Source organism: Notamacropus eugenii, chromosome 1, assembly GCF_028372415.1.
Source record: "Notamacropus eugenii isolate mMacEug1 chromosome 1, mMacEug1.pri_v2, whole genome shotgun sequence".
NCBI classification, from domain to species: domain Eukaryota; kingdom Metazoa; phylum Chordata; class Mammalia; order Diprotodontia; family Macropodidae; genus Notamacropus; species Notamacropus eugenii.
In genome coordinates, this window is record NC_092872.1 from 363,682,299 (window position 1) to 363,705,407 (window position 23,109).

General features: G+C 39.2%; 1 protein-coding gene across 3 annotated transcripts in view; it reads left to right on the forward strand.

The window, feature by feature from the left end:
- The window catches only part of CLMN (calmin), a 162,323-nt gene that overhangs the window by 118,588 nt on the left and 20,626 nt on the right, over positions 1-23,109 (forward strand). Inside the window, exons 9-10 of one of the 3 annotated variants that reach the window (XM_072630323.1) lie at positions 5,465-7,114; positions 12,140-12,672. In XM_072630323.1, coding sequence (XP_072486424.1) covers positions 5,465-7,114; positions 12,140-12,181 — 1,692 coding nt within the window. In that variant the 3' untranslated portion in view covers positions 12,182-12,672. Of the gene's footprint in view, positions 1-5,464; positions 7,115-12,139; positions 12,673-16,611; positions 16,806-23,109 lie in introns of those variants that run through there. The other 2 variants (XM_072630322.1, XR_011971897.1) reach the window with 2 other exon arrangements.

The window sequence follows — 23,109 nt, forward strand, 5'->3', positions numbered from 1 at the left end:
CAAAGCCAAGAGATGGCAGTATCTTGTTTGTGGAACAGCAAGAGGACCAGTATCACTGAATCGAAGACTATGTGGTGGGTGGGGGAGTAAGGTGTAACGATACTGGAAAGGTAGGAGGGAGCTATGTCATGAAGGGCTTTGCATGTTAAACATAGGATTTTGTATTTGATCCTGGAGATGATAGGGAACCAATGAAATTTATTGGCTACAGGTTAGGGGAAAGGGTGCCATGGTCAGACCTGCACTTTAGGAAAATCTTTGAAAGGAGGATGGATTGAAGTGGGGGGACTGGAAGCAGGCAGAGTCACCAGCAGACTACTGCAGTAGTCCAGGCATGAAGTGATGAGGGCCTGCACTAAACTGGTAGCAATGTCAGAGGAGAGAGAAGGGAAATATTCAAGAGAGATTGCAAAGGTGAAATCAGCGGACCTTGGCAACAACTTGGATGTGGAAAGTGAGAAATAGTGAAGAGTTGAGGATGATGTTTAGGTTGTGAGCCTGAGGAAATGGGAATATAGTGGTGTCCTCTACAATAACAAGGAAGATAAAAGGAGGGAGACTTAGGGAGAAAGATAATGTAGTGGTGTCCTAGCAGCAGGGTGGAAGGTCCCTATCGGTTCTAGATCACAGTAAGCAAAGGACTACACTGAGCCTTCCTTTGTTATTGTCCAAGGCAGCATCTGTTTCAGTGGATCCTTCATCAATCTCCTTGCTTGCACCCTTTGCCACTAGCCCCAGTTTTCCACTCTGCTGGGATAAAACACTGCCTCCCTGTGCCAGGGCCTAGCTGATCCTTGCTCCCCTATTCCAGGACTGGAGTGTTGTCATAGGCCTGAATTCCTCACATCAGTTGCTTTTGTAGGCATTGCAGCTACAGCATTGTAGGCTTGTGATTTGTCCCCTCCAGCACTACCACAGGAGCCTCCAATGCTTAACTCTTAGTGCTGCCACACTTTCTTCAGCCGTCTCCCTGTCTGTGTCAGGACTAGCACTCTCCCCACCCCCAGACCAGAGCCTGAACACAGCTGCAGGAGCTGCCGTGAGTACTGTTTCTGTCCCTTCAAAGTTGGGACCTACACTGGGCCCTAGCGTCCATAGAAGTTTTTCCTCTGTCTCTCTCTAGAAGTCCCAGAGGGAAAGAAAGTTATAGTTCACAGTAGTGAGAGCAGTGTCTCTCCTTTAAAGCTTTCAAAATTGATGCTGTTCCCCCACCTACCCTCACCCCCAAATCCTCAGTAAATCACCTGGGTTGCATTTGGTATATTTGTCCTTAATCCCAATTCTGGAAGGTCTCTAGGTTCCGATGGAAAATTAAGCACTGTATTTTCAAGTGCTCCCAAGTTCAAACAAAGCACACCTGCTACAGTTCCTGGTGGCCTCCCGGATGACATATAAAAAGGCTCAAGCAGTTCCTTCAGCCCAGTTTCTGGACAATCTCAAAATTCTAGTCTTTAGGGAATTCCCAGGACTGTCACAGCTGGTGGGTCTGGAGATCATTGTCATTTCTAATACAAAAATTATGCAAATTCAACCAACAACAATTTAAAGCATTTACCATCTTGAAAGCACAGTCCTTAGACACATTCCTTCAAGAGCACATTCAAATGCCTCTAGTTGCTGAATCCCTATAGACAGTTTGCTCTTGAGTGGTAGCAGGATGCGTCACAGTATGGGACCAGCACCACAAGCAGCATGGACATTGCCAAGGGCTTACTTTCCTCTACTTCACTGGGACCATGAGGAGCCAGTTTTATACCAAATATTGTAGGCCAGGCCTAACTCAGGCTAATCTAGTTATACAGGTTTGAAATTAGAACAAAATGAGATGTTTGTAAACCAACTAACAGTGAACAAAAGGTCTCCTTAGCCATAGCAGGGAAAATGATATTTAATGAGAAAAAAAGTAGTTGTGTACAGCCTTGCTGCCTCTGTTCTGGTCATGCTGGTCTGTTGGCCATAAACCTGAAGGAAGAGAAGCTGATTCTTTATATACTTACTTTTTGTGCTTGGGCCATCAGGAGCTTTATCCATGGTTCAAGCTTTAGTCCCTTGAGCTAGTTAAGTTTCAAAGACAATTTCAATGTTTTTAAGGAAAATTGAGCCTTGCCTACGTGACTGATTATGTTCCTACCACGATTGCCGTGTAAAAGTAGAAAATTATTCTTGGTGTCTAGGTGCTAAGGTTAGTTTAAGTAGGAAGGCAGCTAGGTAGTACAGCAGGTACAATGCTGAACCTCGAATCAGGAAGACTTGAATTCAAGGCTACCCTCAGACATTTACTAGCTGTATGCTGCCTCAGTTTCCTCATCTGCAAAATGGAGATAATATTAGCATTTACCTCCCAGGGTTGTTATAAGGATAAAATGAGATACCATTTGTAAAGTGCTTTGCAAAACCTGGAAGTGTTAAATAAATAATGCTGTATGTTATTAACGAACCTTCCTTAGCTTGCAACATACACTGCCCATTCTATGTGGTGAAATGCATCTTTTGTGTTCTACTAAACTGACTTCAAAAATCGTCCATCCTGGAACTTTGATGAATCCTAAGTTCCAGGTTTCAACTTGGCTTTAATTCAACAAAATTCAACTTGACCAACATGAATTAAGGACTTATAAGACAGTGAGTCACATGTTTCAGATACAAAGATAAAATAATAGAGTCCCTACCCCAAGACATTTTACCTGAGGTATGTTTGGGGTGAGGGAAGAGATGCAATTCAGTAGGTTATGATGTTAACAATAATTGTTCGATATTGCACTTTAAGGTACACAAAGCAATTTTCCTTATATTATTTTCTCTTTTTCAAAAACTGCATATGGAAAATGTTGAGAGTATTACTACTCCCATTTTACAGAAAGATGAAAGATTCACTTAGCTAGTAAGAATAGAGTAAAGATTTAAGTACATGTCTTTCTGAACTCAGGTCCAATGTCCTATCCACAATGACATGCTGTCTCTGTCAGTAAAAATGGAGGTGTTTGAAAAGGCAGATGAGTTTAGTTTAGGACATCTTGAGTTTAAGGTACCAACACAACATCCAGGTGGAGAAGGCTAGCAGGAAATTGCAGCTTCCAGACTACAGTCTCTCAGGAGAGATATTAGACCCAAATTTAGGATTTAGGAGTCTCATGTGTAAAAGTAATCATTGAGTCCTCTGGGAACAAGTGAGATCACAAGGAGGAAGTATAGAGAAAAAAGAAAAGAGAACCCTGGACAAAATTTGGAGTACACTCCCACGTTGGGAGGAAGGAGATGGATGGTGAACCAGCAAAAACAAAAATCTGAGGAGCAATTGTAGGAGAGAATTAGGAGAGGACATTATAACTGAAGTTCTGGGAAGAGGAAAAAAATCCAGGAGAAGTGACTGGTCAACAATTATAGCTAGCATTTATACAGAACTTTAAGGTTAGTAATGTACTGTGCATATATTATCGCCTTTGATCCTCACAGCAACACTGTGTGGTAGGTTCTAAAATCAAAAAAGGTAGGAAATGTGAAGTGGATGAGGACTGAGGAAAAACTCATCACTGAATGTAGCAATGAAATCATTTGTAATATTTGAGACACTCGCTTATTTAAAGTTCTGGAAGTTGTCATTGAAAGCTGTAGCCACAGTTCAGCAAATCTTGTACTTCCTGTATATTTATCCATCCTGTGGCCAGACTGACCTGGAAGAACAGACTTGGAAAGGAGTGTCTTGCTTATTTAGGGAATAAAAAGCCACAGTTTAGTAGGGGAGACTTGGAACTCAAAGTAAAATATGTATATATATATATATAATCACTATCTGGTAGTTTCCCTTTGAATCTCCAATTTTGCAGCCTGTCCAGAGAAATAAAAAATCCTCATTAACTGAGAACTTCCTGAAATATTCAGTACAACTGACATGTATTCTTTTAATGTAGGAAACACTATATGAGTCCATTAAGAAAATAGAAAGTTTTAGTTCTTGGTGTCATAGAAGCTTACAATTTAGTGAGTGGGGGGGCAAAGAGAGAGAAGTAAAGAAGGAGAGAACAGGACATGTGACTCATAGAAATAAGTAAAACATGTAGCCTTGGCTGAGAAGCCATGTCCAGAAGAGGGACAGAATACTTGAGGAAAAGAACCCATTGCTCTGGAATAGTGGGCTGACCTTAACTTTCAAGCTCATCCTCTCTCCCTAACGCTCACAAACACTTGAAAACTGATTTGTGGGTAGAATTTAGAAAAGAGCTTAGAAACACGAGAGCTAGGCAAGTAGAAAGAGGATGGAGAAGATAAGAAAAATTGGAACACCATGAGAGGAGGGATGCATGATACAGAGACATGCAAATGAACAGCTACCGAGGAGTGAGCCGTCAGAGTCTGTCAGGGCAATGGTACTGATCTTGTGGTGTCATCACAGCTCAAGGTGAGCCATGGTGCCAGGGATGTGTAGCTCTAGGGTCTGTGGAAGGAAAGGGCTAATCTAGTGACTGTTGCCACCACCCAGCTCCCAAAGCTGTTCATCCCTTTTTTTCCTATTAGTTGTAAGAGCTTATTTGTTACTTTATCTGTTACTTTCAGTTTAGATTTGTAAAACCCTGTTGACCAAAAGAAATGCTAGGTTGTATATGTGTTTTATTTATGGCTTACAGCTAAAGGATAAGAGAAAGTGTGGACTATTTTAGGGAGACAGAGTTTTGTTCTGGCTGAACCTATGGTTTTGAAAGCTAATTTAGGAGAGAGGACAAAGTGGAAAAGGATTATTAGCCTGTTACAAGCTTGGCATATGAATTCATAGTTATAGTACAATAAGTCATAATACATGGGAGTAGAGTAAGTGGGAGAGGATAGTAGCATAACTTAAACTGGAAAAGCAGGCAGTAACAGATTAGGGAGAACCTTTTAAGTGTCCAGTTAAGGAATTCAGATATGCCTAGGTAAGGAGTCCAGTGCCTAGCGTATCATAGGAGCTTAATAAATGCTTGTTGATTGATTAATGAGTATAAGAAAAAGAGCTTAGAAGGTTGCAGAGTCACTTGTTTCTCTGAGTCTGTTTCTTTATCTCCATTATGAGGCGATTAGACTATGTAACAGCTAAGGTATCTTCCAGTTCTGACATTCTGCGATTCTGTGAGTCACTGGAAAGAGCATTGGATTCAAACATTTAACTGTAAAGGACTCTTGGGTTCAAGTATTGACTTGGTCATTTGCCATCTATACCAATTTGTACAAGCCTCTTTAATTTTTCAAAGTTTTAGTTTTCTCATCTACAAAGTGAGGAGTTTAAAACAGATGAACTCTAAGGTTTCTCCCAGTTCTAAATTCTCTGAAATGTAATCTTTCTGCACTTGAATTAAGTTCTTCTGTAAAAGGGGGATGGGAGTGGGGACAGGAAATAAGGACTAGAATTAATAATGCCTAAGCTCTAATATTCTATGTTTTGTGTCTACTGTAAATATTCTTCATATTTCATATTTCCCTTAATTGTTTGCAGGAAGATTTCACGGATCCTGATAAAGAGATTCCTATTGAATCTACCTTCGTCCGTATTAAAGAAACCCCTACTGAACAAGAGAGCAAGATTTTCCTTGTCCCTGAAAAAGGGGAACGTACATATACAGTTAACTGTGAAACCAGTCAACCACCTCCTCCAAAAGTCTTTGTCTGTGATCCCTCAGAAGTGGAAAAGAAATTGGTCACAAATGAATGTCTCAGTGAATCTTCTAGTCACAAGGGTCCTGGTAGCCCAAAGAACCAGCCATCCCACATTACTGAGCAGGCATTTCCAGGAGGCTTAACTAAGCCAAGTGACATTAGTGAATCATTATCAGAGCAATCTATTTTATTACCTAAAAAGGCTGGCCATAGGCCTGACACTCTGCCAATTAAGAAAACTGTCCATTTTGAATCAGACATATCTAAAGATGCTTCATGCAGTAAGGACATTCCTGTCAAAGGAAATTTGGGGAAAATAAATGAGCCATTGAAACAGGATAATTCTGTCTCATCATCTAGTGTAAGTAATAAAATGAAGGCCAAAGAAGGATGTATGAAAACACTGGGCTCAGCTCTCAACAAAATCCTGGATGACTATCCTTTGACACATAAAAAAAATAGTGGTTTTTCAGCTTCTGAAGTCTTACCAGGAACTACTGAAGCGAAGAATGTTGAAGCCAACAAAGGACATGATATCAACCCTCATTCACTGGAAGTCAGAGGTCAGAAATTGATCCAAGAGACTATTGATGAAATTGCAAAGTTTGAAGAGAGGACAATGGAGTCTCTTAAACAAGGCACTGAAATGAAAGGTTTGACTGGCCTTGGCCAGACTCTCCATGACAAAAATTCTTCCCCTGGTGAGAAGAATGCCTCCCATAGTATAGTTTCAGAGGCAAATATGGAGCAGTTAGCTAAGAAAGCATCTAAATGTCGTCGTAAAATGAAAGATTCAACTGCAGACAGATCTGACACTGACTTGTATAGCTCTGATGTGCCTGTGATTGATCCCAGTGATCATTCATTCCCAGCTTCCCCTGACAAGGATCTCAATAGTTACATTTGGCACCTACAAGAGAAGAATTTAGCAGCTGAGACAGATCTCTGTGAAAAGGCAAAACAGAAGTCTGTTCACTATGACCATGAGGAAAACAGTCCCCCTGAAGATCAGCTTGAAACTCAGGATGATGTGGATGATGATATCTCTACTCCACTTAGTAGTAGTATCAGTCTTGAAACTCTTGGTAGTCAAAGTGAAGACAGCCTTGACTTTAAGCTGTCCCCACCTTCTTCAAAAATCTCAGTCATCCCCCATGACCTTTTCTATTACCCTCATTACGATGTTCCCCTATCTGCTGTTCTAGAAGCCTATGTGGAACCCTCTCATGGCTCTCAGAATGAAGAAATGGTTCCAGAGAAATCCACGAAGGATTCCCAAGAACTTGACACCAAGAGGGAAGACTATCAAAAATATTGCAAGAGCAGCCCTAGCTATTCAGTGACTGAGGTGAATGCTGAGGTTCGACAGATGGCTCGTTCTGGGCACCCAGCGGAAACACAGCCATCTTCAGAAACTATTGAGGCAAAAGTCCGTGTGGAACATAAAGAAAAGGACTCCCCAAATAGTGGCTCTGTGGACAACTCTCAGGTACTCATTTGATATTGATTTCAGTGAACCTTCCCAACACCTTGTTCAGTTGAACAGTGAATATGTATCTATGAGAGATATTTAGATAGATAGATAGATAATAGAGATATCTATATCTTTTTATATCTATAGATATATAACCCTGTGAGGGAATATAAATATGAATAAGACATAGTTGTAAGGGAGATGACAGTCTTATAGCTAGGTCTTAATTGTGTGTTTGTCCTTCATTGCCGAAGAAGACCATGCCATCAGAGAAATAATGATATGACTTGCGCTTGACTTTGTTTTTTTTGAGTGGGAGAGGGCTGTGCAGGTCACCAGCCTCGCTTCTCCAGAGAAATCTGAATCCAGTGACTAGATATTCATCAGGATGACTGGAGATGACCCAGGATGAGGCAATTGGGGTTAAGTGACTTGCCCAAGGTCACACAGCTAGTGAGTGTCAAGTGTCTGGGGTGAGATTTGAACTCAGGTCCTCCTGACTCCTGCACTGGTGCTCTATCTACTACACCACCTACTTGCCCCTAGGTCTTAACTAGTGTAAACAATGAATTCCCTAAAATGGTCACATGTATTTGAATTTGTACTATTTAAATTTATAATTATATAAAATATGATCATTGGTTCTAGCCCAGTATAAATATGCTATGGAAATTTAAACAATGAAACATTCAGCAGGTCCAGGCCAATCCAGACTTGATTGTAGTGAGGGGAGAGGGAAACTAAAAAAAAGAGACAACATTGTAATATGGCAGGATGTGAAAGCTTGAGAAGAGAAATAGAAACAATATGCTGTATGAATTCAGGATGAGTACAGGTTATTTCTTAACTGAGGACTGATGGAGGTAGGAGTGAGGAATAATCAGGGATCACCTCAAGGAGGAGTTGAAATTTGAATTGGACCCTGAAGGATGGTTAGGAATTTGGTAAATGAGTTTGAGATTGGGCAAGTTGCCCCAAGATGTAGGGCTTTTGGAGTCCATTAACTAATTAAACATCAACCAAAAGATTTAACCCAGGCTTTGAAGTTGTATGTAAGTAAAAGGAAAACTCCCTCACACCTTGATCCTGTTGGGCATTCCATTTAACTAAGAGATTGGCTCCTTTCAATGACCTCCTCAGAGATAGGAGCTGAAGGGTCAAAGTTTGAACTTGCAGTTTTGAAGGCTGGAGAGTCAAAGGTTATGTAGGGGCCGGACCTGGACTGGACCCAGGATGGCTGAAAGAGAACGCACATACATGTGTCTACTTAGAGTACAGTCTTTATGTAGATCCAGCCCTAGAATTTACCAACCCCCAGTCAGCTTTCCAGAACGCTAGTTCCTCTCAGCCAATCCAGGGGATTTTGCCTTTAGTCTCAGAGACTTTGTTAGTCACTTATTTTCCTATAATGTGGTCAAAAGAGGGTTGACCTTGGAATTCAGAAGCCCTTGGTTTGAGTTTTGGTGCTACCGTTTACTAACTTTGTGACCCTAATTCAGCCTAATAGTATTGAGTTTCCACAGGCTATTCCAGTGGGAATAAGCTTTGGCAAATACTACAAAGCTAGAATTGCCTTGATTATAGGTCCAGCAATGGAGTGTGTATATGTGTGTATATATATATGTATGTATGTATGTATATGTATGTGCCTGTGTGTATGCGCATATGTGTGTGTATGCACATGCATTCATGTTTTGTCTGAGGACCAGCTTAATTAAATTTGGGAAAAGATCACCACCAGATTGGCTAGAAGGAGGTGATTCTTGGCCTCAGCAACTCCTGAGTGCAGTCCTACTAAGATGATCTGTTAATAAAAAGATTCAAAGATCCTTGAAGACTTGAAGTATAAAAGAAATCTGCCCAGTACTAACCTGAATACCACCCAAGCTTTCTACCCTATATTCCTTAATTGAAATTAGCCATATCTAGTCTGGACCATCCCAGTTTCTCCCTAGGCAGAAGCATCTGTCTCCTCTGGACCCCTCTTCTCTTCAGAACCCTCTCAAAATTGGACAACTTGAACTCTTTGTATCTAATTATTTGGTTCATTTTCTCATTCAGTATTCACACTCAGTCAATGAAGAAACTTCTTGATGTAATGGTAGATTTGTGATGCTCCACCTACATCATTTCTCTCAACCTTTCCCTGCCTTTCCCCTAAGAGAAAAGTTAAGAAATACAAAAAACATCATTTTCCTATCAATTTAGAAAGATCAGAATTCAACCCAGTACACAGATCACACTCTGAATTTACAAAAGTCAATTACTTTCTTTGTAAGCTCATTAATTTGAAATTCACTAATCTAAAATTTGGAACCAACACATATTTAAGAGCTTATTTAGTGTGTTCTGTGACAGGTAAAAAAAAGTAGTCATACTACAATCCCTGACCTGAAGGGATCTGTAGTTAAGTAGAGGAGGTGAGCAGCAGAGCTATAAGAAGCTAAATAATAATTTAAGACAACTATATTGGAGTTTGTTGCAAGATATCATAAAGCTTCAGGTCACTGATTGCTCAATGAGTGACACGTTACACTCTGGTTCTAGAACCCTGAGGTTTTTCAGATCAGATAAAGGAAAGGGTCAGACATTGAGAGTGTGGTGATGACAGCAAGAAAAGGATTTGGAAAGGATCTCAGAGATCCAACCAGTATTTGAATAGGGAACCCACTGTATGAGAGCTCTTACAAATGACTATCAAGCCTCCTCTTAAAGACCTCCAATGGAATGGAACACACTACTTTGTGAGGCACCTTATTTCATTTTGGGGATAGCTTCCATTCAGGCCTGCACAACATGCAGCCCATGGGTACTCCAAAGGATTTTAGGTGGCCCGTGAAAAATGTAGAGGAAATCATCCTTTGGTAGGGACTGCAGGATGTGCAGACCTCCTCAAGTTCAGAGGAGGCTTTACTTCCCAATGAGGCAAAATCCACCCCCAACCCAAATTTGCACTGATTGGTCCTTGTTCTCTCCTTTGGAGCCAAACAGAACAATTTTAGTCCGTGATAGCCTTTCAAATACTCTAAGAAAAATTATTTTTTTCTGGCTTAATTCTTTTATATTAGAAGCCTTTACCCCAGGCCAAAGCCTCGATTAGATTTGCTCCTGTAAACAAAAGCATGTATTAAGTTCCAATGTTTATAGTACTGAACTAGGAACTAAAGAAAATACAAAGTTCAGAAAAGGGCTCATTACCAGGTTCTTGGAGTTCACCTTCTAGTTGGGAAATAAGAGAAACACAGATAACAATTATAGGAAATATTATAGAAAAACTGTGATCACCAGTTACAAAGTAAATAGAGCTCTAGTTTAACTCCAAGTTTTTACCCTTATAGGCAATCACATTTATAGTATTGTACCTTTCAAATAATAAGCGTGGCTCTCATTTATATAGCACTTTATAATTTACAAAATACTTTTCTCACAAAAACTGTGTGAAGTATGTAGTAGATATTATCATCTCACCATGTGGCATAATGAAAATGCCCTGAATTTGGAATCAGAAGGCTTGTTTGAACCTCAGTTGTGCTCTTTATTATATATATATGTGACCTTAGATAAGTCACTTCACCTGTTGGGATGAAATCTCCTTACTCTTACTCAGCTGTAAACTTTTGAATAAGAGTGGGCTAGATCAGTGGTGTGAAACTCAACTAGACATGGGGGCCACTAAACCAAACCTAAGGATCCCTTTGGGTGGCTGTTGACTTAGAAACCACATATTAACTTTATGTTTTATTGTATTTTTATTTATTTTGTTAAATATTTCCCAATAACATTTTAATTTTATTTCCTTTCCCGACACCGTCAACTGAGGAATGTTTGATACCTATGTGCTAGATGATGTTTAATATAACTTCCAGCTATAAATCAGAATTCATTTTCCAGATGAAGAAACTGAAACCCATAGAGATAAAATAACTTGCCCATGGTCACGCAGATAGAAATCATTAGAGTAAGGACCAAAGTTAGAGCTCTCATAACTCTCAAGTCCATAGCCCTTTCCACTTTAACCATGTTCCAAATATGACAGTAAATATCTAAAAACCAGCTTTTGTAGGGGAGAAAATGTACCCACAGCACACTTGTTGATTTAATGTACATTATTAACATTCTCTCCATCACTTTCTAGACCCATCACTTTCTTAATTCTAGACAATCAACAAAACAATCAAGCCCAGATTTGCAGCCTCTGCCAATTTATTAGATGCAAGTCTCACACTGAAAATTTAACACTTGCCTTTTGTAAGCTGGTTCCAGCTGGCTCCAGAACACCCCTGATGTTAACCCTCTACCATTTGGCCCATTGTTCAAATAAATACCTAAAGGACTGTCTTATCCTCATATGGAATTCCTAGGGTCTCTGCAAATTTACATGTCTTGACCTTGGATTTTGCTTATAGTCTAATATTCCAGTCCAACAGGAAAGCAAAAGTGGAACCTAGTTTAATAATGAAAACAATGAAACCCAAGTATACCCCCAAAATGGGGAGTACTTTGGAGTACAGTGAAAAGACTGAACACCAGCCACTGGCCCTTGAAGTTTTCCTAGAAGAGAAAGAATCCAAAAAGTAATGGTGCCTAGTAGATAGTGCTGGATATGGAACCCAGAACATTAGGGTGGACAGTTGATGATGCTTGGACTGGGCTTGGGGGCAGGAAAAGCTGAGTTCCATTTTTTTGCCTCAAATACGTATTAATCATGTGACCCTGATCCAGTCACCTAACATTTCTTAGCCTCAGTTTCCTCATCTGTAAAATGGCCTCTAAAGATCTATTCCAGGTCATTCCCCACTGCCCCTAAATCTTAGTTTCCCTTATTTAAAAAGGGAATGATAAGACTTATATTCCCCATCTCACCTACGTGTTGTGAGAAAATCCCTAAACTGGATAGTGAAGGGTGGTTCAGGTTTGGAACAGTGGAGAATGTGGGCGGGCATTACAAGAGTCCCTCTTGATATCATTTTACTACTACTTGAATAACATTGAAGTTGACCAGTGAGTAACTTCATCTTCTGTATCTTTTCCCTATTCTAGGCCTGCAGTGTAAGATGCACCATAAAAGAGTGGATGGATTAGGAATGATTCTGAGCAGGGCTTTTCTGCAGCACATGGGCTATGCATGCACAAGCAATGGGAAATGGAGTTCTGGGGGAAATTATCTAGATGTTTAAGGCAAAACCCAATAAAAAAAGAGGAAAAAAAATCTTATTGGGGAAAGAGGGACTCAAATGTCAAACTTGAATGTCTCCTTTGCTTCAGTTCCTGGGCTAATTGTTTCATTCTCTGCTTTGCAGTGCTGGCTTAAATATGGCCACTAACACTCAAAAGTGATATTTTCAATTTTAACAAAAAATCATGAAGTACCTGCTGTGTTTAGATCAAATTGCCAAACTTTGGAGAAGATGAAAACTTCAGATAAGATTTAGCACCTGCCCTTTTGGACATTATCTCTGGAAGGGAATTTAACACATACAGATCAAATAGTAATTATTCAAAATGATAATCAGTGCACAAAAAACAAAAAAAAACAAAAAAACAATACAAACTCTGCACACCATGGGAGGTCTCGGGCTGGGAAGCAAGGTTGTGCAGATTGAGGAGATCCAGAACATTGATGGGGGGGGGCGGGGATGGACATTTGAGTTCATCCTTAAAGGATGGGGAGAATTTCAACAGATGGAGAGAAAAGACATTCTAAGAGTGGGGGAACAATGAGAGCCAAGGCTTTTTACCCTGACATGCATAATGCAGATACAAAGTAGGATTGTTTCCTTACCAATCCCCCCTCTCCCCATCTAGTCCCTTACCTCATCCATATGTAAACTAGGGGGTGGGAGGAACTGGGTAGCAGCACAGTGGGGAGCTCATTAGCATGGGTAAACTGGAAAATTAAGTGGCCACAATTAAAAACAAATTTTAAACGTATGGCACCGGGGCATTTTGGTGTAGTATTCCAAGATAGTATTTCAGATCCCACCTCAGCAACTAAATAATTGTGATCTTGGGAAAGACATTTAATTTGTTAGCCTAACTTCGTTGAGCCTTCATTTTTTTTTTAATCTAGTAAATGAAAGAATTGGACTAATTGACCTCTAAGTTCCCTTCTAGCTCAAAATCCATTATTTTTAATCTAATATCTTGAAAAACATGAATGTTACTCAGTATTTATTAGAGTCTAGGGCCCCCCTAAGGAAGGAAGTGAGAAGAGAGAGACCCTGCGAATGAGCACGTTAGCTCTTAATTAGTAATAACAATAGCTCACGTTGATGTAACACTTTAAAGTTTACAAATTTTTCTCAGAAATCCTAGTGGGTAGGTACTTTTCTTATCCCCGTTTCACAGATGGGAAAACTGAGGCAGGTGGAGATTAAGTGGCTTGCCCCAGAGTCAACCAGCTAGTAAGTGCCTGAGTCTGTATTTCAACTCAGATCTTGACTTCTAAGTCCAAAGCTCAATATATACACCTGCTCTAATAAAGAAGCCATGAACTGAAAAGATCACAAAGCCTGAATGCTGGCCTTGACATTTCCTAGCTATGTAAACCTCAATTTCCTTCTTTAAAAGATGAGATTAATGTTACTTGTATCAATTAAATGTGATTCATGTTACCTGTAATGTTACCTGGCTGGGTGGTTATGAAGAAAACTATGTAAATGTGGTCTATTATTGGAGACCAGTCCCCAGAATTTCCTTCCCTTGGTGATTCTTCTCACCTTCAAGAAAAAGGTAGTTTTTATCTAGTGAATTGGAAGGAGAGAAGAGAGGGCATTATTTCAGATTCTTCAGACCAGCTTTTCATCACCAGCCTTTTGACCTTTTTTTCCCTTAAGTCTGACCATTAAAATCCTTTCAGACACAAACCTGTGCATCTGGTTCTCCCAGCCCTCTGGCGGAGATTCCTGATATGTAACTGATAATTCCAGGCTTTGCAGCTTCTCTAAATCACACAAGAGCTATTATTTTTTTCTATAAGGTGAGAGAAAGAGGGGAGAACCATGTAAAGGCAAACATCTCCCTTTCACATATAATTTAATTCCACTTCTCAGGGTTCAAGAAGTAACATTCTGAGAACACCCTGAAGGCAAAAGTATCACACTGTACTTGGCATTTGCCTGACTTTGTTAAGTCAGCTATTTAGGGTTCCTTTCCCCACTCTTTTTTAAATATAACTTCTTAGTGGTGCCCCTGACGCACAAATCTCACTTTGTGGTATGACTGTGTCTCCATGATTTGTCTCCCTATTGGAGATTTCATCTGAACAAAATTTGTTAAGCATGCATTGTGTGCACAGTGCTGTGCTAGACTGAGGAAGAAGCACAGTTTAGATACGGCTTATTCCTTGCCCTCAAGTAGCTCATTCTCTCCTCTGGTTTAGTTTGTAAACTCTTTTACTTTTTCACTAGTGCCCCTGATCTCACTTGTCTGTGAGCTCACTCCTTTGAATCCTCTGTGTAGGCTGTCTTATCTGTAGTCTTTCTCTTTCTATTCTCCACCACAACTGTCCTTTAAAAAAAAAACAACACACCTCTGACTTGATCCTGACATCCACTAGCTCTTCCCTGTTCACACTCAAGTTCTTAGAAAGGGTTGTCTGCACTTTCTTAGCCTCTACTTCCTAACATCCCATTTATTTGCAACTTGCCTTCTGTTTTTGTTGTCGTTGTTGAGTTGTTTCAGTTGTGTCCAACTCTTTCTGACCCCATTTGGCGTTTGCTTGGCAAGGGTACTGGAGTGCTTTGTTATTTCCTTCTCCAGCCCATTATACAGATGAAGAATTGAGGCAAGCAGAGTTAAATGACTTGCCCAGGGTCACGTAACTAGTAAGTGTCTGAGGCTGGATTTGAACTCACAAAGATGAGTCTTCCTAATTCCAAGTCCATTGCTCTCTCTGCTGTACCACATAGCTACCTTCTGCCTCAATTAAAACTGCTCTTGCCACATTTATCAAAGATCTTTTCTTTACTTAGTCCTCATTCTTCTTAATCTGTTTGATTTTTGACACTGTTATCTACCCTTCCTCCTGAATTCTCTCTCTTGCTTTGGTTTTTGTGACATAATAATGATTATTGAGTTGAACTAATAACTAATAATGAACACAGTGAATAAGCATGGTGCATTAAATTTGAAATCAGAGTACCTGTACCTGTATATGAACTCTGCAATTTGGAAAAGTCATTTCTACTTTCTGGCCCTCCGTTTCCTCATTTGTTAAATGAGAGTAACTTGGAGATGATCTCTAAGTTCCCTTTTTGTTTTAAATCCCAAACATGCCCAACATTACATGATAAATACATTAGTGGAGTGCTCAAAAACAAAAATCGATAGTACAAGATCGAAAGAACAAAAGATAAACTTTCTGAAGGAACTAGCATTTGAGTTAAACTTTTTAATAGGAATTCCACACCATGTCTTGTTTTTATTTACCTCTCTTATACCAAGGACAGGACTTTGTGGTAAGTGCTTAATCAACCAATGTTTGTGGGGTAAATGAATTATATAAACTATTGCTCTGGGATTTTCTAGCATATCTGGTATCATGTTACTGAGGTCCTACTAAAAGTAAGAAACAATGAAAAACCTTATCAACTATTGAAAGATAAAGTAGGAAAAATTCTGAACTGGAAGGCAGAAGTCCTGCATCCAACACTTAATAATCAAGACCCAAAGGATGTCCCTTCCCCTCTCCTGAGGTTTAGTGCTCTCATTGGTTGAAAAGGGAAAAATGTCCTATTCCTACCTATACTCCTCACTTGGTTTGAAGCTCAAATGATGGATATTAAAGTACTTTAAAAATCATAACAATAACTAACATGTAACATTTTAAGGTTTGCAGAGAGCATCACATTATGTACATTATCTCCTTTGGTCTGTACCACCACCCAGAGAGATGAGTGCTGTAAATCTTGTTCCCATTTTACAGATAAGAAAATTGGAGCTTAAATAAATAAATTGTTTTGCCCAGAGCTACAAAGTAGATTAGGATTTGAACTCAGGTCTTCCTGACTCCAAGTATTGCATTTTATTCCCCTATACTGTGCTGCCAAAGTATTATACAGAATTAAGAGATTATTACTAATAGACATTATGATGGACTGAAAATGGACCGGTCTTTGAGTCAAAAGAACGTTATTTAGCTATAAGTCTTTACTATATGCTTATATCTGTGTGACCTTATGTAAGTTGTGCTAACTTCAGTTTCTCCTAGAAAAAGGGGATAATAATTCTTATGCTATCTGAATCACAGGAATTGTTTTAAGAACCAAGATTTGTAAATATTGAACAACACTAGAGAAATCTGAATTATTTGTATCTAATTGTGTGTTAGCAGGTGGGTGGATGGGGTGCAGTTGAGAGGAAAAATCTAAAAAGAAGCCTGGGTGGGGATTTGGGATAGATACTGCTGAAGGAACTGCAGTAAAGAAAGTGCTATTGGACTTAGAAGAGACAGAAGCATGACAAAGCTATATTATTTCACACCTCAGTCGAAAATATTGATTTCTTTTAAGTCCCAGGACTTTCAAAATGTGGGCAAGTTAGATGTCTCTTTGGAGAAATTACCTGAAGAAGCCAGCAGCCTTAAGAAGAAGAAAGAGTGGCATCATGGGGACCAAACAGAGAGTTCGCTCTTTGTAGCAGCCAAAGCTGCTCATTTCTCAGAGGATCTAGAAGAAGAAATCATTGATCACAAAGTGATTTCAAGGTATTTGATATTAACAGAGTTTTCTCTCAGATTCAAGAACCTGAAAATGACTTTCTTAATTGCATCTCACTTTCATGATGGGGCACAGCCTGGCCCAAAGGAAGGAGCGCTGGACTCTGAGCCACAAGACCTGGGTTCTAGGCCCCAAACTGCCACTCAGTAGTCATATCACTTTAGCAAGTCATTTAATCCCTCTGAACCTCAGTTTCCTCATCTTTAAAACAGGCATAATAACTCCCACATGGTCTACTTCACTCGGTTGTTACAGGGAAAGCATTTTCTAACCTATATAACTATATATAAACCCTATATAACTATTGTAATTTTAGTTAATAAACGTGAAAGCATATAGTAACCTATTTAAATATAAGCAATAATACCATCATGGGGAGGTAGGAGTTACATGGACAATTATAACTTACAGTCCAAAATTCAATTATTTAATTATTTATCTCAGTATCATTAGTCAAACCTTCACCAGATCTGTAACACAAAGAGCGAAGAAGGAGGATTTAATATTTTGTCCCCTCTTTCTGGCTATGTTCACCCTCTGGTGGAGGTATCAGTCAGCATCAAAATAATAATGAAGGAAGAAACAGAAGGACCTGATTAATTTAGAAGTCACTGGTCCCTAACTAATTGAAAGGGGCTTGTAAACACCTAAATGTCTCTTTAATCGCTCAGAAAGCTTAAGAAAGAGCATTGGAAACTCAGTGCTCAAAAAAGACTCAGGGTTCATGTTCTAATTTTACCATTTATACACCTATGTGACCTTAGGTAAATCCCTTCTTTAGTTTCAGTGACTGCATCTGCCAAATGGGAATATTGGACTAGATAATCTCTAAAATCTCTTCCAGATTTAAGTGCTGTGAAACCTTATGGTTTAACAGCATTCATGTTGAATAGTCTCCAAGCCTTCTATACCCAAGAAATGAACATTTATGGCGGTTCTTACACCTTCACATGTGAAAGAATATGTTTGGCAGACATTAATCCCCAGCTGTCCCATAAATTTGGTCCTAAGGCTGTCGTTGAATATTTTAGAGTTTGAATGGATCCCAAAGTTAAACTAGACTCAATGCTTATCACCCATTTATGAATCATGAATTTTACTGATTCTAACTTAGAGCAGCTCTTAGGAATCTCTTCCTTTTATTGAACTAAAGCTTATCCCTCTCTCCCAGTTTTCCATCTATTGGACCTAGTTCTCTCTGTGGCTAAGCAGAAATCAAGAAAAGAAAGCATTTGTTAGGTAACTAATCTCTGTTCAGAGCACCATGCTATATCACAGAAAAACAAAGGAAGATTACAGTTCCTTTCCTTGAGAAAACAATGGCAATCTAGTTGGGGGATGAAGAAGACATACAAATAATTGTAATAGCAGGTAGAATAAGATAAATAAATAAAATAAACAGGCCAATCAGACACAAAACATTTGATGAAGGAAGAATTACTTCTAGCCAGGAGATCAGGAAAGTTTATTTATGGAGAGGATGAACTAGAGCTTGAAAACTGAACTAGATTTTGAAAAAAGAGGTTTTTGATAAAAAGAGATGTGTGGGTGCTCCAGTCCAGCCAAGCATGGACAGTGACATGTGCAAATGCCCAGAGGTGAGAGAGATCAGAAAATGATAAATACAACTTGCCTGAAACAGAATATGTGAAAAGGAGAACTGAGAAACAAGGTTGGAAAAGTAGGTTGGAGCTAGAGAGTATTAGGCCTTAAATGCTGAAGTTTGTATTTTTTTTCTTATAGGCTATTGGGAATCAATGAAGGGGAGGGTCGCATTAGGAAAGTTCTTTTGGCCACAGAGTGAAAAAAATAGATTCATTTTAAGACTATTAAAATGGCTATCCTACATTTTTTTTTCCCTTGGATTAAACATATTTGTTCCTCGTAAAATATTGTTTCAAGTCTGCTTACCATCCAGGTCAATTCCTCCAGGTAACTGGTTTACCAGTATTCTTCCTAAAATATTCACCCAGAACTAGACAAAATAGACCATTTTGTGACCTAACCAGGACAAAGTATAGCAGAACAATCTCTGTTCTTTTTTACATTAATGCCTACCTTCCATATCACACTGTTGATTCACATTGACTTTGCAGGCCTCTCAAAGCCTTGAATCTTTTCCATATAACTTGTTCAGTAGCCACACCTCTCTTATTCTGGACTTTTTCAATTCTTTTTTCAACCCACAAATAGGACTTTACATGTATCCTTCTTACATTTCATCTTTAGCCTGTTAACATTTTTTTTGAGATTGACATTCTATTATCTAATAGTTCGTTATCCATATTCTGTCTTCCAACTTCAACTTCTGCACGGTCTTGACTCAAGATATTTATTAAATGCTTTCTGTGTTGAAGACATTATGCTAGGTCTCTGGGATACCAGAACAAAAATGAAAAGTAGTTCTTGCCTTCAGGGAATTGTATGTTATAAGGACACAGAAAATGTACCATGATAATCAGTTACAATGTAATTTGAGAAGGGAGAAAACTATAACTACTAGGAGGTTTAGATAGAATTTTATGAAAGATAGGGCACACTAATTGAGTTTGAAGGAAGAAACAGCTTCTGAAAGGCAGAGTAAGGGAGAAGAGTACTTTAAGCATGGAAGAGGACCTATGAAAATGGAGTAAAGATGAGATATAATGCTAATATCCTATTCTGCAATATGAATTAATGTGAAAGGAAGTAATAGGAAATCTATGAAAATGTAGGTTAGATCCAAATTGTAGAGGATATTAAATGCCATGTGAAGTGCTTGCCTTTTATCTTAAAGAGTTGAGGGAGTCATTGGAGAGAACTGACTATGGGAGTCTGAGTTTGGAAGATTATTTGGAAAACCTATCAAAAAGGGAAGAACTAGAAAGAGAGAGGCCAAGAGTAGTGGCGTGAATGTGAAGATGAGAAAATTAATATGAGAAATGTTGTGGAGATAAAACTTAGCAGTTGATTTACTGGATATGGGGAGGAGCATTAAGGATGACCCTAAGGTTATAAATCTGGGTGATTAGGAGTCTTGGTAGTACCATCAATAAAAATAGAAAAACTTATATGACAAGTAAGTTTAGAAAGAAATAGAATGAATTATATTGTGAATATATTGAATTTGAAGTGCCTTTGGGATATCCAAGTAGAGATGATCCACACGTAACTGGTAATATGAAAATGCAGTTAGTACAAACTGATAGTGGATATAAAGATATAAATCATGAGAAAATATAAATATTGAACAGGAAGGGACTTTGGATGTCATCTATTTTAACCCCCTCTTTTTACAATTGAGGAAACTGAAGCCCAGAGAGTTTAAGTTGCTAACCTATGGTAACACATCCAGGAGTGGTCAAGCTGGGATTCAAATCCAGGCCCTCTGACTCCAAATCCAGTACTCTGTCCACTGCCCCTTTCTGCCTCATGCTTAAAGATAATTGGCACCAGATGAAATCTACAGGAGAGCATATGGAGAGAGAGAAGAGAGCCGAAGAGAGAGCACTGAGGGACATCTATGCTTAGGAGATGGGAGATGGATGATGATTCAACAAAGGAGATTAAAAAGAAGCAGTCCTACAGGCAGGATTAGTGGAAAAGACTGGTCAGCTAAGAGGAAAAAAAGGAGAAAACCGTGTCACTAAAGCCAAGGAAGAAGAGAGTGTTCAGGAGAAAGAGATGATCACCACCAAAAAGTTGCAGAGAGGTCAAGTTTGGATGAAGACCAAGAAAAGGCTAGAGAAATTCACACTTCAAAGATTATTGATAGTATTTAAGAGAGCACTTGTGAGTTAGTGCATTAGGAAGCTAAATTTAAGTGAGTGGGAGATAAAGAAGTAGAGGCAAGTGAATGCAGACAACTCTTTATAGGAGTTTGGCTGTAAAAGGGAGAAAAGATAGAAGACACTAGTTTAAGGGTATGGCTGCATTAAATGAAGGTCTTTTTTGTTTTATTTTTTAATGATGGAGATTATTTTTTGTGTGCATCAAACTAGTGGGGAGAAACTGAAGATTATGTGATGGGGGGAGAAGAGAGAACTGGAATGATCAAAGGGCAATGTCCCAGAGGAGATGGAAATGGATAGGATCAAAGCCTCCAGTAAAGAAGGGTTGGTCTTGGCAAAGGGACTATCTCTTCCTCAGGAGACTGGGGCAAAGGAGAGGACAGTGAGTTTTGAGAGACTGTAAGATGCAGAATGGGATGAGTAGGAGCTCACAGTGTACTGGATAGCAGGATACCTCTTGAACAAGTGTGCTATTCAATCAGAAAGAATAAAAAGATAGCTATGTAGCAGTGAGGGGCCCATTTTTAGATTAGATTGAATTAATTTTGTAGTTGACTTGATGTGCAAGTGTATGACTCATGCCAGGGGCATTTAGCAACAAAGTTGTAGGAGCAGTGAGGAGAATGGTGGGCTTAACCTAGGGTCATAGGTGTACTCAAAGTATCATTAACGTCTATATGTGAATCTCCAATTATGAAGGCAGCAGTTGGAGTAGAGTGAAAGATTGAAAGCCAGGTATTGAATTCAGTGAGGAAGGAGGATGAGTGTCCTGGAGAATGGTAGATGATAGCAACAAAGAATTGGATTGAGAGATATGGGTGGATTTAATGAACTTCAGAGTAATACAGGATTCAAAATAAGAGTTCCAGAGCACAAGTCTGTATAAGGTGTGGGCTTACAGTGCTGGCACTACAGGAGCACTTGAATCAGTTTACCTCCTGTGGGGGAAACATATTGGTTTTAGAGAAAAGATAAGCCCCAGAAAATGGGCACTTTCATAGGAAATGGCAGTAAAACTGATCCTCTAGAGCAGGGATAGGGAACATGTGGCTTCGAGGTTACATACATATGGTCCTCTAGATCCTCAAGTATGGCCCTTTGACTGAATCCAGTTCCTCTTCACTAGAGCTCTTGATCTTTTCCAAATTGGATTCAGTCACAGGGCTGCATTTGAGGACCTAGAGGGCCACATGTGGCCTTGAGGTCACAGGTTCCCCATTCCTGCTCTAGGGTATGCTGGCACACTCCATTTATGCTCTATAACATAACCTAAAATTTAGAGAGATGATATGAATGTGATGATGAGAAGCAAGGAATTTGTTGACTTCTCTTCCTGGGCCAGTTTCAAAGCCATAACTATTTAAGGGCAATCAGGACTTTGTCACAGGGTACTGACATGGATAGAGGGGCTAGAGGTTACCATTCTTCCTCCCTGTGGCAAGCCTTGCCTCACAGTCCTCTATGAGCTTACATTGCCACCAAGTTCCCTCCCCACCCTCAGGATCAAAATGAACCAAACTCTATGAGATTGACCACCTTCTGTCCTGAAAGGACCAAACCCATGGGCTGCTTACTATTCTACTCAAAGGAATTTGCTTCAGATGTAAGAATTCTGAATTATGACTCTGCCCAGTATGTCAGGTCATGGGAGAACAATTATCTGTTACTGGAAGATTGGTCAGGAATTCAGTTTCTTACAGACAGAAAATTTTCTATGAGTACAAGAAATTACTAATTAAAATTTTGAAAATTGAGAGGGTCAAAGACAAACCCATGTAGCTTTGTTCTAAAGACCCTTCTCCTCCTTATTCAATATAACCTGACTCCATTAGATCCATTGATCTATTTTCTTTTCCAAATTTATTTATTTTTTTTCAATTTTCAACAATCACTTCCATAAGTTTTAAATTTTCTCCCCCTCCCTCTCCATTTGGACATTATTCTAGTATATGGTGTCAGACATTGCTCTATGCCCAGTTTCCACTATACTATTTTCACACTCCCACACTATTTTCCGGTTTTCCCAGCAGTTTTTATCAAACAGTAAGTTCTTATCCCAGAAGCTGGGGTCCCTGAGTTTATCAAACAGTAGAATGCTATAGTCATTGATCACTGTGTCATGTATACCCAACCTATTCCACTGATCTACCCCTCTATTTCTTAGCCAGTACCAAGTGGTTTTGACAGTTGCTGCTTTATAATACAATTTGAGATCTGGTATGGCTAGGCCACCTTCCCTAGCATTTCTTTTCATTAATTTCCTTGATATTCTGGATCTATTTTTCTTCCAAATGAACATTTATATTATTTTTTCTAGCTCTATAAAAAACTTTTTTGGTAGTTTGGTATGGCACTGAATAAGTAAATTAATTTAGGTAGATTTGTCATTTTTGTTATATTAGCTTGGACTACTGTATCACCAAGTCAATGTTCACAGTACTGTTGGTGATTATGAATATACCAGCATAGTTCTTAATTGGAAAGTATAACAGATTCTCCATGTAGAAGGCAGAAGAGAAAC